Source organism: Dromiciops gliroides, chromosome 1 (genome assembly GCF_019393635.1).
Source record: "Dromiciops gliroides isolate mDroGli1 chromosome 1, mDroGli1.pri, whole genome shotgun sequence".
Taxonomy (NCBI): domain Eukaryota; kingdom Metazoa; phylum Chordata; class Mammalia; order Microbiotheria; family Microbiotheriidae; genus Dromiciops; species Dromiciops gliroides.
This window is the reverse complement of record NC_057861.1, coordinates 400,059,986-400,079,481: the sequence shown is the minus strand read 5'-3', so window position 1 is coordinate 400,079,481 and position 19,496 is coordinate 400,059,986. Positions and strand designations below refer to the sequence as shown.

The window sequence follows — 19,496 nt, the reverse complement described above, 5'->3', positions numbered from 1 at the left end:
AACAGATAAAAACTATGGGATGAAAAGTCCTTGAGGAGTTGGTGTTGTAAACTGCAAACGTGGAGGGGAACAAGGACGAGATAAGGTATTTAACAGATCAAAGTGCTGGTGTGTCCTTCTAGGTGATTAAATCAGATGATATTTATAAAGCTTTAAGTGGGAGCTATATAAACGATAGCTGTAATTACGGGGCGTTCCTGACACAATGGATAGAGCACAGAACCTAGAGTTAGAAAGACCTGAATTCAAGTCCCATCTCAGACACTTGCCAGCTGAATGACCCTGGGCATGTCCCCTAGCCTCTGTTTGTCTCAGTTTCATCTGTAAAATGGGGATAATAATAGCACCTACCTTGAAGGGTTATTGTGAGGCTCAAGTGAGGTCATACCACTTAGGACAGTGCCTGGCACACAGAGGTGCTATATAAATGTTAACTTTCTTATAATTATAATTGTCATCCAGTTGTATGTAAAAGCATATTTGGAAGATGAGTGCCCTGGGCTCCTCTAGGTCACACTCCCCTAAGTATATATGGATGACTTTTCGGGGAAGCAGGTGTCACAAAATGGCCTGAAATCTTTTTCTTTATGTACCAGTCATAAGCTGAGTCTAAGGAAAATGTCTTTTTCAATGTCACTGGAGTTCATCTTTACTTTGATTATAGTAACAACTCTCTTGAGGCATCTAACACAGTAAGGCCCACTCTCTCCATGCTTCTCATTTGTCTTGGCTCTTCTGCTAGTAGTGAATAGAACCCCACAGATCTGAGACCCTTTCTCCAGAGACTCCTCCGCTGTTCCTCCCCCCTGCTTGGGCAGCTATATGCCAGCAGATGTGTATCTACAAGAGGTTTTTCTCCCCCTTTTCAATTACTCTTGCCATTGTTTCCTAGAGTTCCCTTTTCAAAGACCAGAGGGTAAATTTGCCAGCTTCATTATCAGCACAAGACTGCCTGCCTTTATCATTGTTACCATTCTAGAGGTAGTGACTAATTCACACAGAGACTGGAGGGCTCTCTCATGATGAATGGTTTCAGCAGGAAATATATGCCACAGATTTAGAGTTTTAAAAAGCTGAAATGCTTTTTGAAAAAATGCTTTTTAAAAAAGAGAGCACACTGAAGCAGAACACATTAAAGTGACAGATGATGTCAGGAGATAATAGAAACATAAAATACAGAGGACTACAAAAACACATAAATCTGGGGCCATTTAGTATAAGGACAGTAGCTGTTCAGGGAATCATTGTATACAGTACAACTGTTGTTCATGATGACCTCAAGTTAGCAAAAAATTTTAAATGAAAACTTTTGAAGTATATATTTTATAAGTTTTCCACTGAAATTATTATAATTTTTAAAAACTTAGGAATTGTAGTTCATGTGGAATACCTCATTTTGAATAAGGACTTTTCTTCCTCTTAATTCAATTTTAAGTTAACCTTTCCCCCCTGAGTATCTCTTCCCCTTTTCATCCTCTTCCCTATTCTTATTAAGCCCAGAGTATCTGAGACCTCATAAAATTATGAACCCTTCTACCATTAGTGACCAGTCCCTTTGGCCTGCTCAATCGATTGCCCACTTGCCTCCCCCCTCACTCTTCAGATATATTAACTACGAATCAGAAGCTCCTAAACCACAGATTAAACTGAGTATGTTTTTATTTCTAACTCCATCCTTTCTTTTGCTCCTCTCTATTCCTTCCTTTTCCCCCCCCTTTTTTTTTCCATTTTTCCTTCTTCTTCCCTATTTAACATCACCACAAACTGTTGACTACTTTTAGGTCTATGGAGATGGTTGATCCCTGCTGTGCAGGACCAACATGACTCCTGACAGAAAAGCATTCTTTCCTCTGTATCCAGCAACACTTTTAGCTCCTCTGACATAGGGGTAGAAAAATATGGCGACATCTCTTCTACTGATACTCAGTAAAATAATTATTAAATTTCAGATAACTGCTTAGTAAGGCATTTGGACAATGATTAGTTTTTATGATGTCAACCCACCAAGCAAATATATTAAAATATATAATAGGTTGTCAAAGAATGTCCTTTTTGTTGGTAACTGTCATTAATAGCTATTTTTATTAATAATGCCTGAACTTGGCCTAGCTCAAATACTACCTACTTTAAAGTGTTTCCTGACCCCTCTGATATAGTCCTCTCTCTCCTGAAATTATATATATATATTTAGTGAGGCAATTGGGGTTAAGTGACTTGCCCGGGGTCACACAGCTAGTAAGTGTTAAGTGTCTGAGGCCAGATTTGAACTCAGGTACTCCTGACTCCAGGGCTGGTGCTCTATCCACTGTGCTACCCAGCTGCCCCCTGAAATTATATTTTAAAATGTACTTATTATTTATTGTAGCACTCCTGGTAATGTCAACTTCTTGTGGGCAGGGACTATTTCACTTGTCAGTATAACTAACCCCAATGCCCAGAAGAGTGCTTTGCAGACAGCATGTATTTAATGCTATAAATGAAGTTACACTGGCATTGCTATAGCTGTGACAATCGAAAGAACAGCCATAACAATTAATTTCATACTGTTTTTATACTATTACTCTTACCTCCTACTGAATCAAGAGTGAGGAAAATAAACAAAGCTTGTGCTGTCCAAGTCCATAGAGCCAGCATCTTGCATAGATTCCTGTAAGAAACATACAAATATTGTAAGCAATCACAGTAATTTTTAAATACAAATTTGAGAATTCTAAAATTCTTTTTTCCTGCTGATAACTATTGCCAATGAAAAATGTGAAGCAGAGCTTTAAGTCTTATAGAATGTTTCTTTCTACCCCATGCCTCTCTACTAAAGTTATGGCTATGTCAAATATTCAGGCCACTAGGTGGCTCAAGGACACTGGGCCTGGAATGTGGAAGACCTGACCTCAGACACTTACCAGCTGTATGACCTTAGGCAAGTCACTTAGCCTCTGTTTGCCTCAGTTTCCTCTCAACTGTAAAATGAGGACAATAACAGTACCTGCCTTGCAGGGTTGATGAGACATCAAATGAGATGATATTTATAAAGCACTTAGCACAGTGCCTGGTATACAGTAGGTATTATATGAGGTGAGCTTTTATTGTTGTTGGTCTAGATTTGCAGAATGAAAACTCTGAGGTTAAGAGAACATGGAGAAAATCAAGGTATATGTGCATATTTACATACTATATAGAGTATACAAACTTAAAATAAGAAACGGCACAGATATAGGAACTAACCCCATAAGGTGTGCATCCTAAACTGAAAAATCCTGCTGCCTAATTACCAAATATATGACTTACTTGGACTAGGTGTTATTATTAGCTTAACACTATTATTTATGAATCTTAAAACAACAAAATATACTATCATGGAAGGTGTATTTGACTTGTGGCTAGTCTACTGACTGCCTTCTCTGTTGCCAAACCTAGGGATATAGCTCATTCTATTTTGTTGCTTCAAGATGAGGGTGGTGGAGAGGGGTTAGAAAATGTTCAACATATCTACAAAAAAAAGACAATATGGGCTTACCAGGCTACCACAAATTAAATCCATGGTCCTTAACTACCATGTAGGTGTATGTGTGTGTGTGTGTATACATACATACATACACACCCACACACACCATTGACTAACATATATATATATATATATATACATACACACCCCTTGACTACCACATATATACCATATACATATATATACACACACCCACCATTAACTTAATAGCTTGTTTAACTGATGCTTATTAAAACATAATACAAAATATAAGCATAAAACAAATATAAAACATGAAACAAATTTAATTGTGAACTAATCTTACAAAGAAAAAAGGGAATGCAGTTAAAATTTTGCTAAAGATCATACATAGATTCTATACTACCTCTGATGCAATACTTATTTCAAGGAAGATTTGCAGGTCTTATGCAAATAAAGAATGCATTTCAGTGCTACAGAATTATTTCATTTTTTCAATGAAAAATTAGTAACAAGCAAAACTCCATTATAATGAAGCATTTTATTTCACAAGGCCATTTCCACATCCTGGTGCATATAACTTGCCTTTGTGGGTAATAACTATGTTTAGCAAAAAAACTAATCTTATTGCAAAAAGCTAATTTTCAGTCCTCTTTCTTTTTTTTTTTTGATACTTGTTCCCTTTAGGAATTCATTCATTCTCTGTATTTCAACTTTAATCATCTCCACTTCTTCTTTTCTCAACTCTTGCAAACTGCATTCTCATCACTATTCAACTAAAACTGCTTTCTCAAAAGTTACCTACGAAAACTTCACTGCCAAATTCAATGACCTTTTTTCAGTCCTCACCTTTCCTTTCTGTAGTTTCTGACACTGTTGAACACTCTTTCCTCCTTGGGCTTCCTGAATCTGCATTCTCTGGATTCTCCCTTCTACTTGTCTAGCTATTCCTTTCTTTTTCTGGATCATCATCTGTATTGCATCCTCTAACTGTGGGTGTACGCCAAGGTTCTATCCTGGGCCCTCTTCTCTTCTTCTTCTTCTTTTTTTTTTTTTGGTGGGGCAACGAGGGTTAAGTGACTTGCCCAGGGTCACATAGCTAGTGAGTGTCAAGTGTCTGAGGCCAGATTTGAACTCAGGTCCTCCTGAATCCAGGGCCAGTGCTTTATCCACTTCGCCATCTAGCTGTACCCTTTCTTCTCTTCTCTATGTGGTTTCATCAGCTCCCCAGGGATAATAATCATCTCTATGTAGATGACTCTTAAATCTCTGTATCTCTCTTTATCCTCTTCTGAGCTCTAGTTCATCACCAACTGTCTACTGGACATTTCTAATCGGAAATTTTGTAGTTATCTCCAACTTTCTGTGTCTAAAAGAGAAGATTTTCTCCAAAACCTATTCCTCCCTCTCACTAATTTCCTTATTTCTTCCAAGGGATGCCATCATCCTTCCTGTATCCCAACTTCTGAACCCTGATATTCTCTTTGACTTCTCCCTCTCCCTCACATATTCAATCATTTGCCAAGTCTTGTTGATTCTATCTCCATAAAATCTCTTGCATCTGTCCCTTTCTCTCTACTCACAAGGACCACCTGTTGAGGGTTTTTTCTTTTTTTGTTCAAATGGGAAGGGAGACACAGAAGGATAACATAATAAATACTTGTAAAAATTTATTAAAAATTTTTTATTAAGAATAATAGAATTATCTAAAATCATGATCAAAGAAAAACCTGGATAACATGTCTTAATAAATCTTAAGGGAGAGGGCAACTAGGTGGTGCAGTGGATAAAGCACCGGCCCTGGATTCAGGAGGACCTGAGTTCAATTCTGGCCTCAGACACTTGATACTTACTAGCTGTGTAACCCTGGGCAAGTCACTTAACCCTCATTGCCAAAAGGAAAGAAAAGAAAAGAAAAGAAAAGAAAAGAAAAGAAAAGAAAGGAAAGGAAAGGAAAGGAAAAAAAAAAAGAAAAGAAAAGAAAAGAAAGGAAAAGAAAAGAAAGGAAAAGAAAAGAAAAGAAACAGGAGACAAGTCCAAGACAGACTGATAGGGCATAAAGTTGGAAATGGGATGAATAGACACAAACTACAACTATAAAAGACTGGTTATGCCAGCAGGGGGAGCAAGGTAGGGAAAAAGAACAGTTCAAGAGTCAGTGATATGGATTGGTGTATTATATTCTTCTAAACGATATAAATAACAGACACCTTGTGCTTATTACCCAAATTTTTTCTTCTAAATAGGGAGAGGAGTATATAGGAAAAAAATTTTTTAATAGGACATGGAAAGAAAAACAAATCTAATCCTAACTATGAATGGGATGAACTCACCATAAATAGAAGAGTGTTAGAGAATCATGACTTTTGAGCTGAAAGGTATCTTTACAGATGAGGAACTGAAGTGCACAGATGTTAAATGTCTTGTCCAAGATCATACAGCGAGTGGTACAGCCAGAACTCAAATACGTTTCTTTGACTCCAAATTTAGCACCCTTTCTGCGTCACTACAATGTCTAGCAAAAAGGATCAGAAAGCAAATCCAATAATTTGTTTATATGAAATATACTTAAAAATCAGATTCACACTAGGTTAAAATGAAAAGTTGAGTAGAACTTATACCTCAACCAAATTAAAAAAACCAAAACAACCAGGAGTAAGTAAAAACATTTCAGACAAGACAAAAATAGTCATGATCAAAAGAAATAAGCAAGGGGTTTATATAATGTTAAAAGTCATCACAGATAATAAAATATCAATTTTAAATATATACATGCACTGAATGGCATAGCATCTAAGTACTTAAAAGAAAAGCTAATCAAACGACAGGAAGGTCAAGACAACAGAACAATTATTTAAGCCTTCAACATGCCTCCATCAGGCACAGAAAAACATAACAAAGATAAACAAGGAGAAGCTAAGATCTGAACAGAACTGAAATTGAGAATATTCAGGAATACATATTTTTCAGAATTTTATTACTTTGCAAAAACTAACCATGCACTTGGGCATAAAGCATTCATAGACAAACATAGAAATGCAGAAATAGTTAATTATTTATAAACTAATAAATATCATATGTAATAATGCATATGTTAAGAAAGGATTCAGAACTAAATAAAGATTAAACAATGTAACCCTAAAGAATAACCTGTTTTAAAGAACATTCATAGAAACATACATTACTGTATTAAAAAAAAACAATGTAGGGGGCAGCTAGGTGGTGCAGTGGATAGAGCACCAGCCCTGGATTCAGGAGGACCCGAGTTCAAAGCCGGCCTCAGACACTTAACACTTACTAGCTGTGGGACCCTGGGCAAGTCACTTAACCCCCCTTGCCTCTCAAAAAAAAAATAAAGTTATCAGGATTAAGTGTTGATTTGGGGAGGGAAATTAATTCTTTAAAAAACAACAACAACAGAAACAATGTAAACTTTGTGGGGTATACATAAAACAGGTGCAGGAGACAATTTATATCTTTAAGCACATAATAACAACAGAGAATGCAAAGATCAATGAATTAAACACGTAAGTAATGAGACTAAGAAACAACCAAAAAATCAATAACCCCCAAACAAGCATAAAAATTGAAATCTTGAAAACAAGAGGTAAACAAAATAGAAAACAAAAAGACTGTACAACGATAAGAGACTGTTTTAAAAAATACAACAATTAGAATCAGATGATTTTTTTTAGTTACCAAAATAAAATGATAAGGAGTTCACTATGTAAACAAAGGAAATAAGGTAAACTGTCAGAAACTATTATAGCCAATTATATGCTTTAAAAAACCCAACCCAGTCACTTCAATTGTCTAGTGGGGAATTCACTTTGCTTTACCAGCATTACTTCAAATTCAACATATTTAAAATTTAAGTTAACCACTGAATCTGAGGTTTGGAAAAGCCCTCAAGGATCATTTAGTCCAACCCCAACCTGGAACAAGGATCTCTGTACATGCAAGCTAACCTTTTCCCTCCACAGGTTACTGTCTAGCTTTTACTTGAACACCTAAAATGAAAAGTTTTACTGGGGAACAGTTTTAATTGTTAAATTATTCTTTATATCAAGATATCTGCCATTCTGTAACTTCTACCTATTGGTCCTAGCTCTGCCCTTTGGGCCAATAAAATGAGTCTAATCTCTCTTCTACTACATGGCAATCTATTAAATATATGAATATTATTGTCATTTTTACCATTCCTTCAAGCCTTCTCTTATTCGAGCTAAAAAATTCCAATACATTTAACCACTTTTCACTATGTCATGGTTTCAAGTCCCTTTTACTCTCCTGACTGACCTTCTCTGAACCTGCTCTAACTTGGCAAGGCTCTTCCTAAAATGAAATGCATCTGTGAGAATTTGAATGACACCCCCTGCTGGGACATTATGGGCTCTGGACATGAAAAGAAAGCATGTGACTTTAGTGTCCGGAAGTGACCTTTTCTGGGGTTTCTCAGCATCAGGAAGTGATGTATGCTGCCTGTGGGTCCTGTCAATCAGAGCTACCAACCAATTAGCTTGGAGTTATGTGTGTGAACAGCCCTGTTTCCTGTTTCACAGGAGACTTCTGGGAGCAGTGAGGCCTTTCATTTTGGGACTGGAGCTTGGTGGGAGGACAGATGCTGGGCTCTCTCAGACAGTTAGATGAAGTTTTCTTTTTACCTCTCTCTCTCTCTCTCTCTCTCTCTCTCTCTCTCTCTCTCTCTCTCTCTTCACTAACTTCTGATGCACTTTAATAAATGCTTAAAAGTTTAAACTCTTGCTAAAGCTTCTAATTTAAGGCGACCACTCATTAGATTTTAGACATCATAGCTAGAATTTTAGACCACTACACATCAAATTAGAAACAATTTTCCAAATATGGTCTAATCAGGGCAGGAGGCCATACAATTATTACTATCCACATTCTGGGCACTATTTTTCTGTTAATGAACTTGTTTGAGAGCAAGATTATAAGGACAGATCATCCTGTTAGCGTAGAGCGATTTTGAGGGACACAGAACTTGGTTAGCTGTTGAGAACAAAATTTGAGCATGATTTTCAGGCTTGAGCATAGGTTGTGGATATTTGTAGGAGAAGAATCAGGGACTTATCTAATTCCTGATGACAGAGTTTTAGGACACTTGAATATATTAATCATTCCTACTGTCATACATTTTTTCAGCTAATGGTTATAGGATGCCAGCCAGGCACATGGTTCCTTAGGAATATAATAGTAGAAACTATTTGTCATGAATGCTTATGGAAAAGGCAATAAACATAAAATATCTTTCCCAAGCTATGTATTAAAAAAAAAAGATACTAATTTAGACAAAAATTTCAGTATGTGATTTCTGACAACTGGATGACAGCAGACTAGGTAGGCCTCTAAATGATTAAGTGGTGAGCCCCTTGGGAGCTGAGTCTGTCTTATTTCTCTATTTCTAGAACCTATTTGAGTTCCTTGTATACAGCACTCATTTAACAAATATTTGTTGACTATCTCACTTAGGTTTTTTTTTATAATCTGAGAATTCCTAATAAAGCCAGTAATTTCTAAATATGGATTTTCTAAAAGAAAATAGCTAAAATAATTGCTTAGACATAACTCATTTCCAATTTTCTTTTAGAATCAGATTCCAAAAGTATTAAGTATCAGTAGACATTAGCTTAATTTACATGTCTTACCTAACAAACTAACAGATCTAAATTTTGTATATTCAATATCCTTAATGTTCATCAAAAATTACTGGACATACTGTGAGAAAGGCACAGCTAGGTGGTGGAGTGAGGAAGGCTCATCTTTCTGAGTTCAAATCTGGCCTCAAATACTTACTAGCTGTGTGACTCTGTGCAAGTCACTTAACTCTGTTTGCCTCGGTTTCCTTATTTGTAAAATGAACTGGAGAAAGAAATGGTGAACCACTCCAGTATCTTTGCCAAGAAAACCCCAAATAAGGTCACAAAGAGTTGGATACAACTGAAACAACTGAACAACTGTGAGGAAACAGTGAGTTCTTTAAGAACTGGAAGGAACCTTGAAAAGTTAAAAGCCTTGACCAAGTTTCCATAGCTAGTTAGCAGCAGAGGCAGGGCTTGAAGAAATATCTCTTGACATCCAGTCTAGTTCTCTTAATATGAAGATAATGAAAACGTTTATTCAGTATTCATTGTTGCAAATATTTTAAAATAAGCACAAAATATTGCAATTCAAGATCAGGATATCAAACAAGCCATGATCAAATTGCAGTTCTGGACAGGAATGCTGTTTCTAAATTATCTTTTAATAGTGTTTCTTAGAATCATGGAGGTCTTTGGAGGCTAACTCCCTCAATGTTACAGATTAAGGAAACTAAGGCTCACAAAAATTAAGTGTCTGGCACTCTATCTTCTATGTTATCCTGTCCCTTAACACTGAACTCTATGTTACTTCTAAGAAGCCTGAATCAGTATAACATAGTACTGACAATAACAGAGACAAATAATTTAGCTGAGCTGAGGGGAAAACACCCCAGAAATGGGTGTTTTCCCACTCCCCTACTAGTACAGTCAGTCAACAAGTATCTACTAAACACCTACAGTATGTGCTAATTGCTCGTCATGGTTAAAAACAATCCCTGCTTTCAAGGAGCTCATAGTCTTTTGAGACAACATGCAAAGACTTATGTACAAACAAAATATATACAAGATAGGCTGGAGATGAACAGCAGGGGGAAAAATTAGAGGGCTTGGGAAAGTTTCTTGCAGAAGGCAGAACTTTAGCTGGGCCAGGAAGCAGAAAAGAGGGAGAGCTTTGCAAGCACCAGTGAAAAGAGTGTTTTGTGAGGAACAGCAGAAGGCCAGTGTCAATAGATTAAAAAGTACAAGGCGGGAGGTAAATTGTAAGAATACTCAAAAGGTAGAAAGGGGGAAGGTCATGAAAGGCTTTAAAAGCCCAACAAAGAATTTTATATTTGATCCTAGAGGCACTAGGGAGCCACTGGAGCGGACTGAAAGGGAGAAGGTGTGTGTGACATGGTCACACAGGCTTTTAGAAAGCTTAATTTGACAGCTGGATGGGAGATAGACCAGAGTGGGGAGAGAGTTGAGGCTAGGAGATCAATTGGCAGACTACTGCAATAGTCCATCGTGTTGATAAGGACCTGCACTAGGGTGGTGTCAGTGTCAGAGGAGTATATAATGAAAGATTATACACACATATAACTGTGCGTGCGTGCGTGTATGTGTGTGTGTGTGAGAGTGTCTTCAGCAAATGTTTATGGATCCACAAAACTTTTAGCACCGAAGGTTTCTTTTGTGAAGAGGTTATACTAGATGGTTACTGAGGTCTCTTCCAATTCTAGAATTCTTTAGTTCTTTTGTATTAAAACTTACACATTAAAAAAAACAATTACTCCTCTTCTCTAGTCCTGTTCCTTTCACCACAAGCTCCTGATCTCCCTTTATCCACTGAGAACTTTATCACAGAGGTAGAGGGGAGAGATGGTCAATTATTATGATTTGAAAGATATTTTAGGCTGGGAAATACTGCTGTACAGCTTATTTTACTTTGTCACTTCTAAAACTTCATTTGGGATTAAAAACATTTTTAGAACTATCCTAAGGCAATTGTAAGACTCAAAATGAACAAATATGGGTTTTAATTGAACGATCAATGTATCTGTTAGTTTTCCATAAAATAAGTATAAGATACTATAGACTTATAGAATTAAAATAACTGTAACCATCTCATATACTGATCTTAGTCAATAAGTTTCTCTAGGTGTTGGCACAGCTTCAAATTTTCAGTCACAGTAGACTATATAAAAAACCTAAATCACCTCTATAAGATTTAACCTGACCTAATAATTAGCTACTACAAAATGGGTTGATTGAAAAGGTAAATATGGTTCTGTGACTGAATTCCATTTCTACTCCTTAAAGGAAAAGGACAGAACCCAAGAGAAAGTGTACTGCAATGTCTGCTTTCATACCGTAGTATTTCTCAGATGAAAAAGTTCTGAAAGAGGAGTAAAACAGAGTTTTCAAAGCCTCGTGTTGGGACTTAAAAAACAGAAAGCCCCTTTCCCTCTTAATAACAGTGACTTGATGCTTATAATAACCTTTAAATTTTAGGTCTCACGCCATTAAGTGAAGAATAAACCATGTATAATGCAGCCCAGTGGAGCCTGCAGCTTTTGGAGTGGTATATGGGATTAGCTGGCAAAGTATGCAGGTGAACTTTGAAGTAGGAGGAGGATGAACCGCTACTGAAGGTAAAAGCAGTGGGAACTTCGACGCATCTGGCTGTTGTGGAGATAAAAACCAAACATAACCGTGTCTAGATAGAAAGCTGGAGGATAAGTGAAGTAGAAAACCTAAAGTAAGAACTAATTCTACTTTAGGACCAAGTGGTGAAGAGAGAGTAGTAAAGAGCTAATAAAATTTAACCAGGAGAAACTGAGATGTGTAAAGTTCTAGGGGGTAGGAAGAGAATGGGGGTTCAGTTGGGGGAGATGCTGATCACGACTTCTTCTGGGGAGGAAACAAATTTGGGGAAGTAGAATAAAGAGGTAGAGGCTTGGAAGTAAAGGGATGAGGGGGATTTCCAGGCAGGGAAATCAGACACTGTTTTTTGTTTTTTTTTTAAATTGAGAAGGCACAGTCACAGAGCCCCGAATCCCAATAACTCTTACATCGAGCCTAGGTCCTATCCCCCCGACCCTCATACAGACAATTCTGAGCCGCCCCCCCCCTTCGTCCTCCCACGTCCTTTATGCAACCAGCAAAAACCCGAATCGCCTCCTCCCCGCAAGTCCCTAGTGGTGACCAGCCCCAAGGTCCGTCACAGAGCCCGGAGTTGCCCCTATTTCCTCAAGTTATCCCCCCCCCCACCGGCCCTCAAGTTCCCCCCTCCCCTAAGATTTTCCCCAACCATGGCCCTTTAGATCCCCGCCTCCAGCCCCTCAAGTATCCCCCTCCCGCAGTCCCTCCAGTCCTTCCCTCCCCAGCTCCCCCCATGGGGGCCCCTTGCCCTAGTTCCACCCCTCAGCCTCTCGGGTCCCCCCGCCCTAGTCTCATCTCCCAGCCCCTGGAGTCCCCCCCGCTCCCGGGCCCTCGGGCCTCCGTCCTCACCAGCGGCCGCGGCGCTCTGCTTCGGCTACGAGCGCCAGCGATGTCTCCTGCACCCACCAGCTCCAACTCGGCGGCAGGCCCCGGGCCTGCCCTAGCTCCGGCGGGTAGCGGCGGTCCCCGCGCCGAGCTCGGGCTTCTCGGCCCCCTGGCCGGCCTCCGGGTCCGTCCGCTCCGACCTCCCCACTTCTCGGAGGTGGGCAGACAGATAGGCGGGCAGGCAGGAAGCCGCCGCCCGTTTTCACTCCAGGCCCAGTTAACTGCCCCACCTCGGAGGACTCTAGCCCCCAGCCCTAGGCCCCGAGCTGGGCGAACTCTGATTGGCTCCGGCGCGACCGGACGGGCGCTAGCATTGGCCGGGTGGTCAGGGAGGCGGGGCACTGGGGGGCGCCCATTCCCGTAACGCCGCTCCAGTTGTCCCGGATTCCAGCGGCGCGCCTGGAGTGACAGCAGCTCCCGCTCTACGAGGAGGCCCGCCCTCGCCTCCCGAAGCCGAGAGATCGGAATGTTCCATTTTTTATGGAATAATGGGGTAGCAAGCGTGAACGGAAGTTTGGGAATTCCCTAAGCCTCCCCCCCCCTTCTCTTCTTGGCCTTTCCTCTCGCGGATCCCTAGAGGGACACATGTGCCTGACTGTGGGCAAATTTAATACCTGGGCAAGAATCTCAGGGAATCTGATAATCTTCTTATCTTATTAAAGTACAAACTTTCTCTAGCTCTCTATTGCCTACCAAATAAAATGAACCTCAAATTGGCCAAAGCCTCCCAGATAAGACACTTATCTAACAAAGGATTGTTATTTCATTTAAACTCTAGTGAAGCTAGGAAGAACGATTCACCAAACCTTCTGATGACTGATGAAAGTAAATGTCAGTGTGAGGCATGGGGCTCCCAACCCCTGGACAAAATGTTAGATAGAGGTTAATTTCCTAACAATTTAAACTCTTCTGTTTTTTTAACGTCTCAATAGACTCGATAGACAATAGCAATCTACTGCTATTGTCCAATAGAACTCCAGATTTACAGGATAATCCTTTGGAAAGTTGCTTTGTTGAAATGTTGGCATAGCAAAGAAATAATGCCCACAAAACAAAGGGACGATCCAGCTACAAATTCGAGGCTGTGTATATAAGTGGCCTGTTCCAATCAGGATGCTGGTGTCTTCAGCAAAATATACCCAAAGACTGAAAGATTAACACACCCGAATTCTGTATTCATTACATGATGGTGGAGATGGGTTCAAGAAACAAAGGATTTTTCATTTTGGAGAGACAGGGAAGTGGGAAAACGTGTGAAATGTTCATTAGACCCAGAGGGTGTCACTGATTGTAGTTCCAAGAATGGGTACCTTCATGGAAGAATGGACTGAATACTGTGTACTGCTAATGAAGCAATCCATAGTTGGAGGTTGGAACTTAGTGGTGGGTTCAACAGTTGGCAAAGAATTGGAAAGCTGAAAAGAAAACCAGTCCTGAGAGTCAGGTAGCATCAAGAGAAAAGGTTTGGTTCTGGGACTTCAAAATGTCCTAGCGACTAAGGGTCAGAAGTGGGATTTGAATCCAGGTCTTCCTGACTCTAAACCTGGCATTCTGAAATGAAGATGCACTTCACCTAAAGAAAGCATCCACTTTTTATATGGGTAGGGTGCATATTAGGCTTCCAGTTGGGATGTAGAGATAGGTCAGGAGCAAGAGAAAAAATGTGTAGTTAAGGTCTGACAGGGTTAATTGAAAATCAAAGAGTTCATTTATTTGATGGGGGTAAGCTCTTAATCTTCTTATCTTATTAAAGTACAAACTTTCTCTAGCTCTCTATTGCCTACCAAATAAAATGAAAACTCCTATCTAACTCAGACATTCAAGAACCTCAATAATTTGCCCCTAACTTGCTTTTCCTTTCCTGTCTCTTGATACTCCCTTTCATATTTTTGCCAAACGGGACAAATCTCAGTCTTGCATTCTTCTATTTGCTTCCATCTCTCTCCTTTCAAGGCCTAATTCAACTGTTACCTTCACCAAGTCTTCCCTGTATCTCTGGGTTAAAGCAACCTTTTCTTCTCAAATTTCTCATAGCACATTGCCTGAATTACTCTTTTGGATTTAATTTACTCAGCTCCTGTATTATCATCATTTGTGTACTTGTTCTTGTCTATATTAGACTGTAAGTTTTGTTGAGAGAAAGGATGTTCATTCTTGGAGCCTCAGCATAAGGCTTTGTACTTCTATATTCCAATGTGTTACAATCAAAATAAGATAAACTGAGGCACAAAGTTCCACATTTAAAGCCTGAATTTATTAATAAATAGCACCTCAGCAAAGCTGAGATCCCAAGTGAAGGGGAAAACTCTCTTTTATAGTTTTAGGGAGTACAGAACAAAGAAAAGGACTTTGTAGGCAGGGAACAAGTTATGAAAAAAGCTCCACATCATAAATCATAAATCAATATAATTGATTATAGAACTGAGGCATGAGGGACAATTGATTGAAAATTGAGAATGAGGGGCTAGCAACAACCCCCTTCTTCCCTTCTTTTACTAAGAAATGTTCATTGTTTAAATCTACCTGCAAGGTTAGAGGTAGTGGACAAGACTTCTTTGGACTGCAAAGCAGACATCTTTGAAGGATATCTTTGTGGTGTAAAGATACCAGACCACACTCCCAGTGTCTACCCACATGCCTCAAGATAACAGATTTCCTTCAGGTAAGAATAGAACAGTGATTAGGAGAACTGAATTTCTAAACTTAACTAATTATAGGCCAGCTGAATTTCTGAACTAAGTTCAAAGACAAAAAACCAAGATTTAGGCAGTTACAGGACAAAATCAGTTAACTGTAGATAGGATTAATTTTTAAAAAGATACAGAACAGGGGCAGCTAGGTGATGCAACGAATAAAGAAAGCACTCGCCCTGGATTCAGGAGGACCTGAGTTCAAAGCTGGCCTCAGACACTTGGAGGGAGATGGGAGGGGGGGAGAAGAGGGGAATGAGGGAAGGGCAGATTGGGGGAGAGAGCAGTAAAAAGGAGGGAAGGGTGAAAGAAGGGAGGGCAGAGCAGGGGAGGGGACAGTCAGAAGTAAAACACTTGAGGAATAGGGTAAAAGAAGAGAAAACAGAGTAAATATCATGGGAAGGGAATAGGATGGAGGGAAATAGTTATGCTGATTGACTATAATGGCAAAATGTATGGTACCTACTTTGCTGGGCTATTGTGAAGAAAATTCTTTGTCAAGTTTAAGGTAATATATAAAAGTTATGATGAACAAAATGCTATCAGAAAAACCTGGAAAGACCTACATGAACTGAAGCAGAGTGAAGTGTACTGTATACAAAATATAACAGCAATAGTGTAAGATGATCTGCTGGGAAGCATGTGGTTATTTTCATCAATGCAATAATCCAATATAACCCTGAAGGATTTATGAAAATTGCAGTCCTTCTACAGAGAAAGAACTGACAGTATCTGAAAACAGACTGAAACACATTAAAAAAATTTTTTTTCTTTGACAATTCCTCAATCTGAAGTTTTGTTTTTTTAACTATTTTCTCTCACAACCTAGCTAATAGTGGCAATGTTTTCCATGACTACTCCTGTATAACTTATATTGAATTTTGTTGGCAAATAATATTTTTTTTTGAGGGTTAAGTGACTTGCCCAGGGTCACGCAGGTAGTAAGTATCAAGTGTCTGAGGCTGGATTTGAACTCAGGTCCTCCTGGATCCAGGGCCGGTGCTTTATCTGCTGCGCCACCTAGCTGCCCCCTTGTTGGCAAATAATCTTACAGTTATATCAGTGTATTAATAGTCTAAGACCAAAATGCTTTGGACTTTCTGTCCCCCTTTTCTGTTACTCTGCCATTATCACTGCAGAAGAGGAAGGATGTTGCATGAGATTGTCAGGGGTGGACTCAGTTAAAGAATTAAAATAAAAAATGTTCCAATCAGAGATAAAGTAAAGTTTATATTTGGCACAAGGGAGTGTGGTTGGGAAGAGAAGTTCAAAACTTCAGGTCTTGGGGAGAAGATTAAGACCTTATCCTCCCTGAGCCAGAGGGAAGGCAGTGCCTTTATAGGGGGTAGATGGGGGGACTTGAAATCGGAAAGTTACAGCTTTTGTGGGGTGGGGATACTTGAAACAGTTGGTGTTACATTCCTGAGTTCTAGAATCCAAGGGGACATTTGGTATCACAATTCTGACTTCTGGGGTTATTGCTCCCTCCTGGTTTTAGTCAGGTAGTAAACATACCTGGTTACCATTTAGCTTCCTGATATTAACTTTTATGCCCCCCTAATTCCTTGATATGTCTTCCCTGTTATCTAGTTGATTAATCATTTTGTTTTTTCACAGGAAGAGCCTCTGCTGTCTGATCCTAGGCCCACTATAAGACTAATAGCCATTTTGTAATTTTCTTTGTTTCATTGATTGCCACAGTCAAAGAATTCATGACCCCCAGCCAACTAATTGAATAGGAGAGTCCCTGTACTTAGCTGGGCTGGTCTTTGCACACTAAATACAGTATATCATCATACTTGAAGCCTGTCCAGTTTGGTAGAAAGAACTTGGTAGAAGTCACTGTCTTTTGCCTTTGGGAACTCTGGGTCACAAAGAGGCATTGGAATATGATTTTTGTGGAGTTAACTGAATTCTACTTTCTCCCTTAATTCCTTAGTAACATTTTAAATACCAGGTGTATCTCAGTTCAATTTGAGGAAATTAGGTTTATTAATTGATGCCTAATCCAGAGGAAGGAGATTCAAATTTCCCCATAGTTTTAGTGAAGTCTAGTAAAATCCTTGAAGTTACCCTCCAGGTAGGATTTTTGAGCTTTTGAGGTTGGTTCAGAGACAAAGGGAGTCAAAAAGTATCCTTAAAGCAATAGCAAGGCAAAAGGGGAAATCAATGCCTTAGGGGGTCATCTAGACCTGGAGAGGGAATTATTGGTGGGCAAAGTGGAGACTCAGCATAGGGGTGAGAGGATTAAGAGGTCTTGGAGATCACTCTTGCTTTTTAGTTCTGTTTCATCCCTGCTTTGTATTTATGGTGTTTTGTATTTGTATTTTCTTCTGGGAAATATTTCTGGAAGGATCTTAATTAAGGGTTTGCAGCCCTTTCCCAGGCCTTCCACAGCCCCTTGGGTTTGCAGGGAAATAGCTTGAGGCAATGAATGAATTGAATAGTTACAAAGGGAAGAAGTTATACTTTCCCTCTTATGAATTCAGAGGAGAGATTTGTGATGGAAAAAACCAACACTCTTGTTTTAGGATGGGTTGTAATTGTGGTCTTATCAATATTTCAAATATGTATAACATTGTAAATGTCAGCATGTATGATATTTTAAGACTGGGCTTTGGGGGCAGCTAGGTGGCGCAGTGGATAAAGCACCGGCCCTGGATTCAGGAGTACCTGAGTTCAAATCCAGCCTCAGACACTTGACACTTACTAGCTGTGTGACCCTGGGCAAGTCACTTAACCCCCATTGCCCCGCAAAAAAAAAAAAAAAAAGACTGGGCTTTGGCGGACAAGTTAAGAAAAAAAGGAAAATGAGTGGAATTTACAAATTGTCATTTATGCTAGATTTTACAATAGGATAAAAAGAGAGTGGTGTGTGTGTGTGTGTGTGTGTGTGTGTGTGTGTGTGTGTGTGAATCAAACTTGAGAGGTACATTCCAGATCTGAGAAGCTTCAAACTGGGGGAAAAATGCTGAGCAAAGAACAAAGTAAAGAATAAATAAAGAATAAAGTAAAACCGAACTTCACCTTCCTCCATGCACTGCTTCCCAAACTACCCTGTATTTAACTACTTATTATATATTTGCATTAACCTCATATTTATGCTGCACATATTTCATATTTGCTTGTTATCACTCCCATTAGAAGGTAAGTTCTTTGTGAGTGGGGATTGCTTCATTCCCCAGCAAAGTGCCTAAATGCAGATGCTTTGTAAACCATTGATTGACTGATTGCCAGATCAATCAGCTAAAGAAGGGCAGGGCTCCTGTCTTATCTAAGCTTTGTCCAGTATTCTGACCATACTAGTCATTTAAACCAATTCTTTTTTTTTTTTTTTGTGAGGCAATTGGGGTTAAGTAACTTTCCCAGGGTCACACAACTAGTAAGTATTAAGTGTCTAAGGCTGGATTTGAACTCAGTTCCTCCTGACTCCAGGGCTGGTGGTCTATCCACTGCACCACCTAGCTGCCCCGACCATACTAGTCATTATAAAAAATTTATCAAATTGAATCGACCCTCTCCCCATCATCTACAAAGCAAATTAAAACATTAAAAGATAATGTAGAGTTCTAATCTACAAAACTACTCATGTACAAGACAAATATAGAGTTAACTCTTGTGACTTGGCCCTGAGAAAATTCCTTGTCTTAATAGCCCATGGAAGCTAGTTTGCTTTCTGTCTGGCCACTTCATATGTGTGTGTGTGCTGAGGAGGATGATAGCAATAGCTTTATCGGTTGCAGTTTGAGTTCCATTCAGCAGGAAGTGAGTTTGATCATCTTGTAATTCTGTCAAACCAGTTTCCTTTGAATGCCACCCATGAGCCTGTTATAGCTGTATTTGCATATCTGAGAGCAGGAAATAATTTTCTCAACTGCAATAAACCAGAACAGAGTTAGGATTGTTCTGTTAAGACAGAGCATTTCTTAGAAACAAGTTAACAATGATTATTTCATCATAATTTCACAGATATATGTTATATGTACATGAGAATTGAATCAGAAAAAGCACTTTTTTGTCCGAGGTAATTTCTACGAGTTAAATGTAGGAGTACTGATTATCTGCTCTTGGCTTCAAAGAATGTCTGGATGGTCCTAATATAGAACATGAGACATAGGATAACATTTTCTTACCCTTAAGTATAGCAGTAGTTAACTCTGGGTAGGGGGCCTACCACAGAGTAGTGGGGAAACCATCAGGAGTAGGCTGATACCT

General features: G+C 39.2%; 1 protein-coding gene across 2 annotated transcripts in view; it reads right to left on the bottom strand.

The window, feature by feature from the left end:
* IL6ST (interleukin 6 cytokine family signal transducer) overlaps positions 1–12,806 on the bottom strand; it is a 45,135-nt gene extending 32,329 nt beyond the window's left edge. The window contains exons 1-3 of one of the 2 annotated variants that reach the window (XM_043975277.1): positions 12,556–12,806; positions 5,794–5,975; positions 2,568–2,647 (exon numbers count right to left, since the gene is read on the bottom strand). In XM_043975277.1, coding sequence (XP_043831212.1) covers positions 2,568–2,647; positions 5,794–5,897 — 184 coding nt within the window. In that variant the 5' untranslated portion in view covers positions 5,898–5,975; positions 12,556–12,806. The remainder of the gene's footprint in view (positions 1–2,567; positions 2,648–5,793; positions 5,976–12,555) is intronic. The other variant, XM_043975276.1, reaches the window with a different exon arrangement.
* Positions 12,807–19,496: the final 6,690 nt, after the last annotated feature.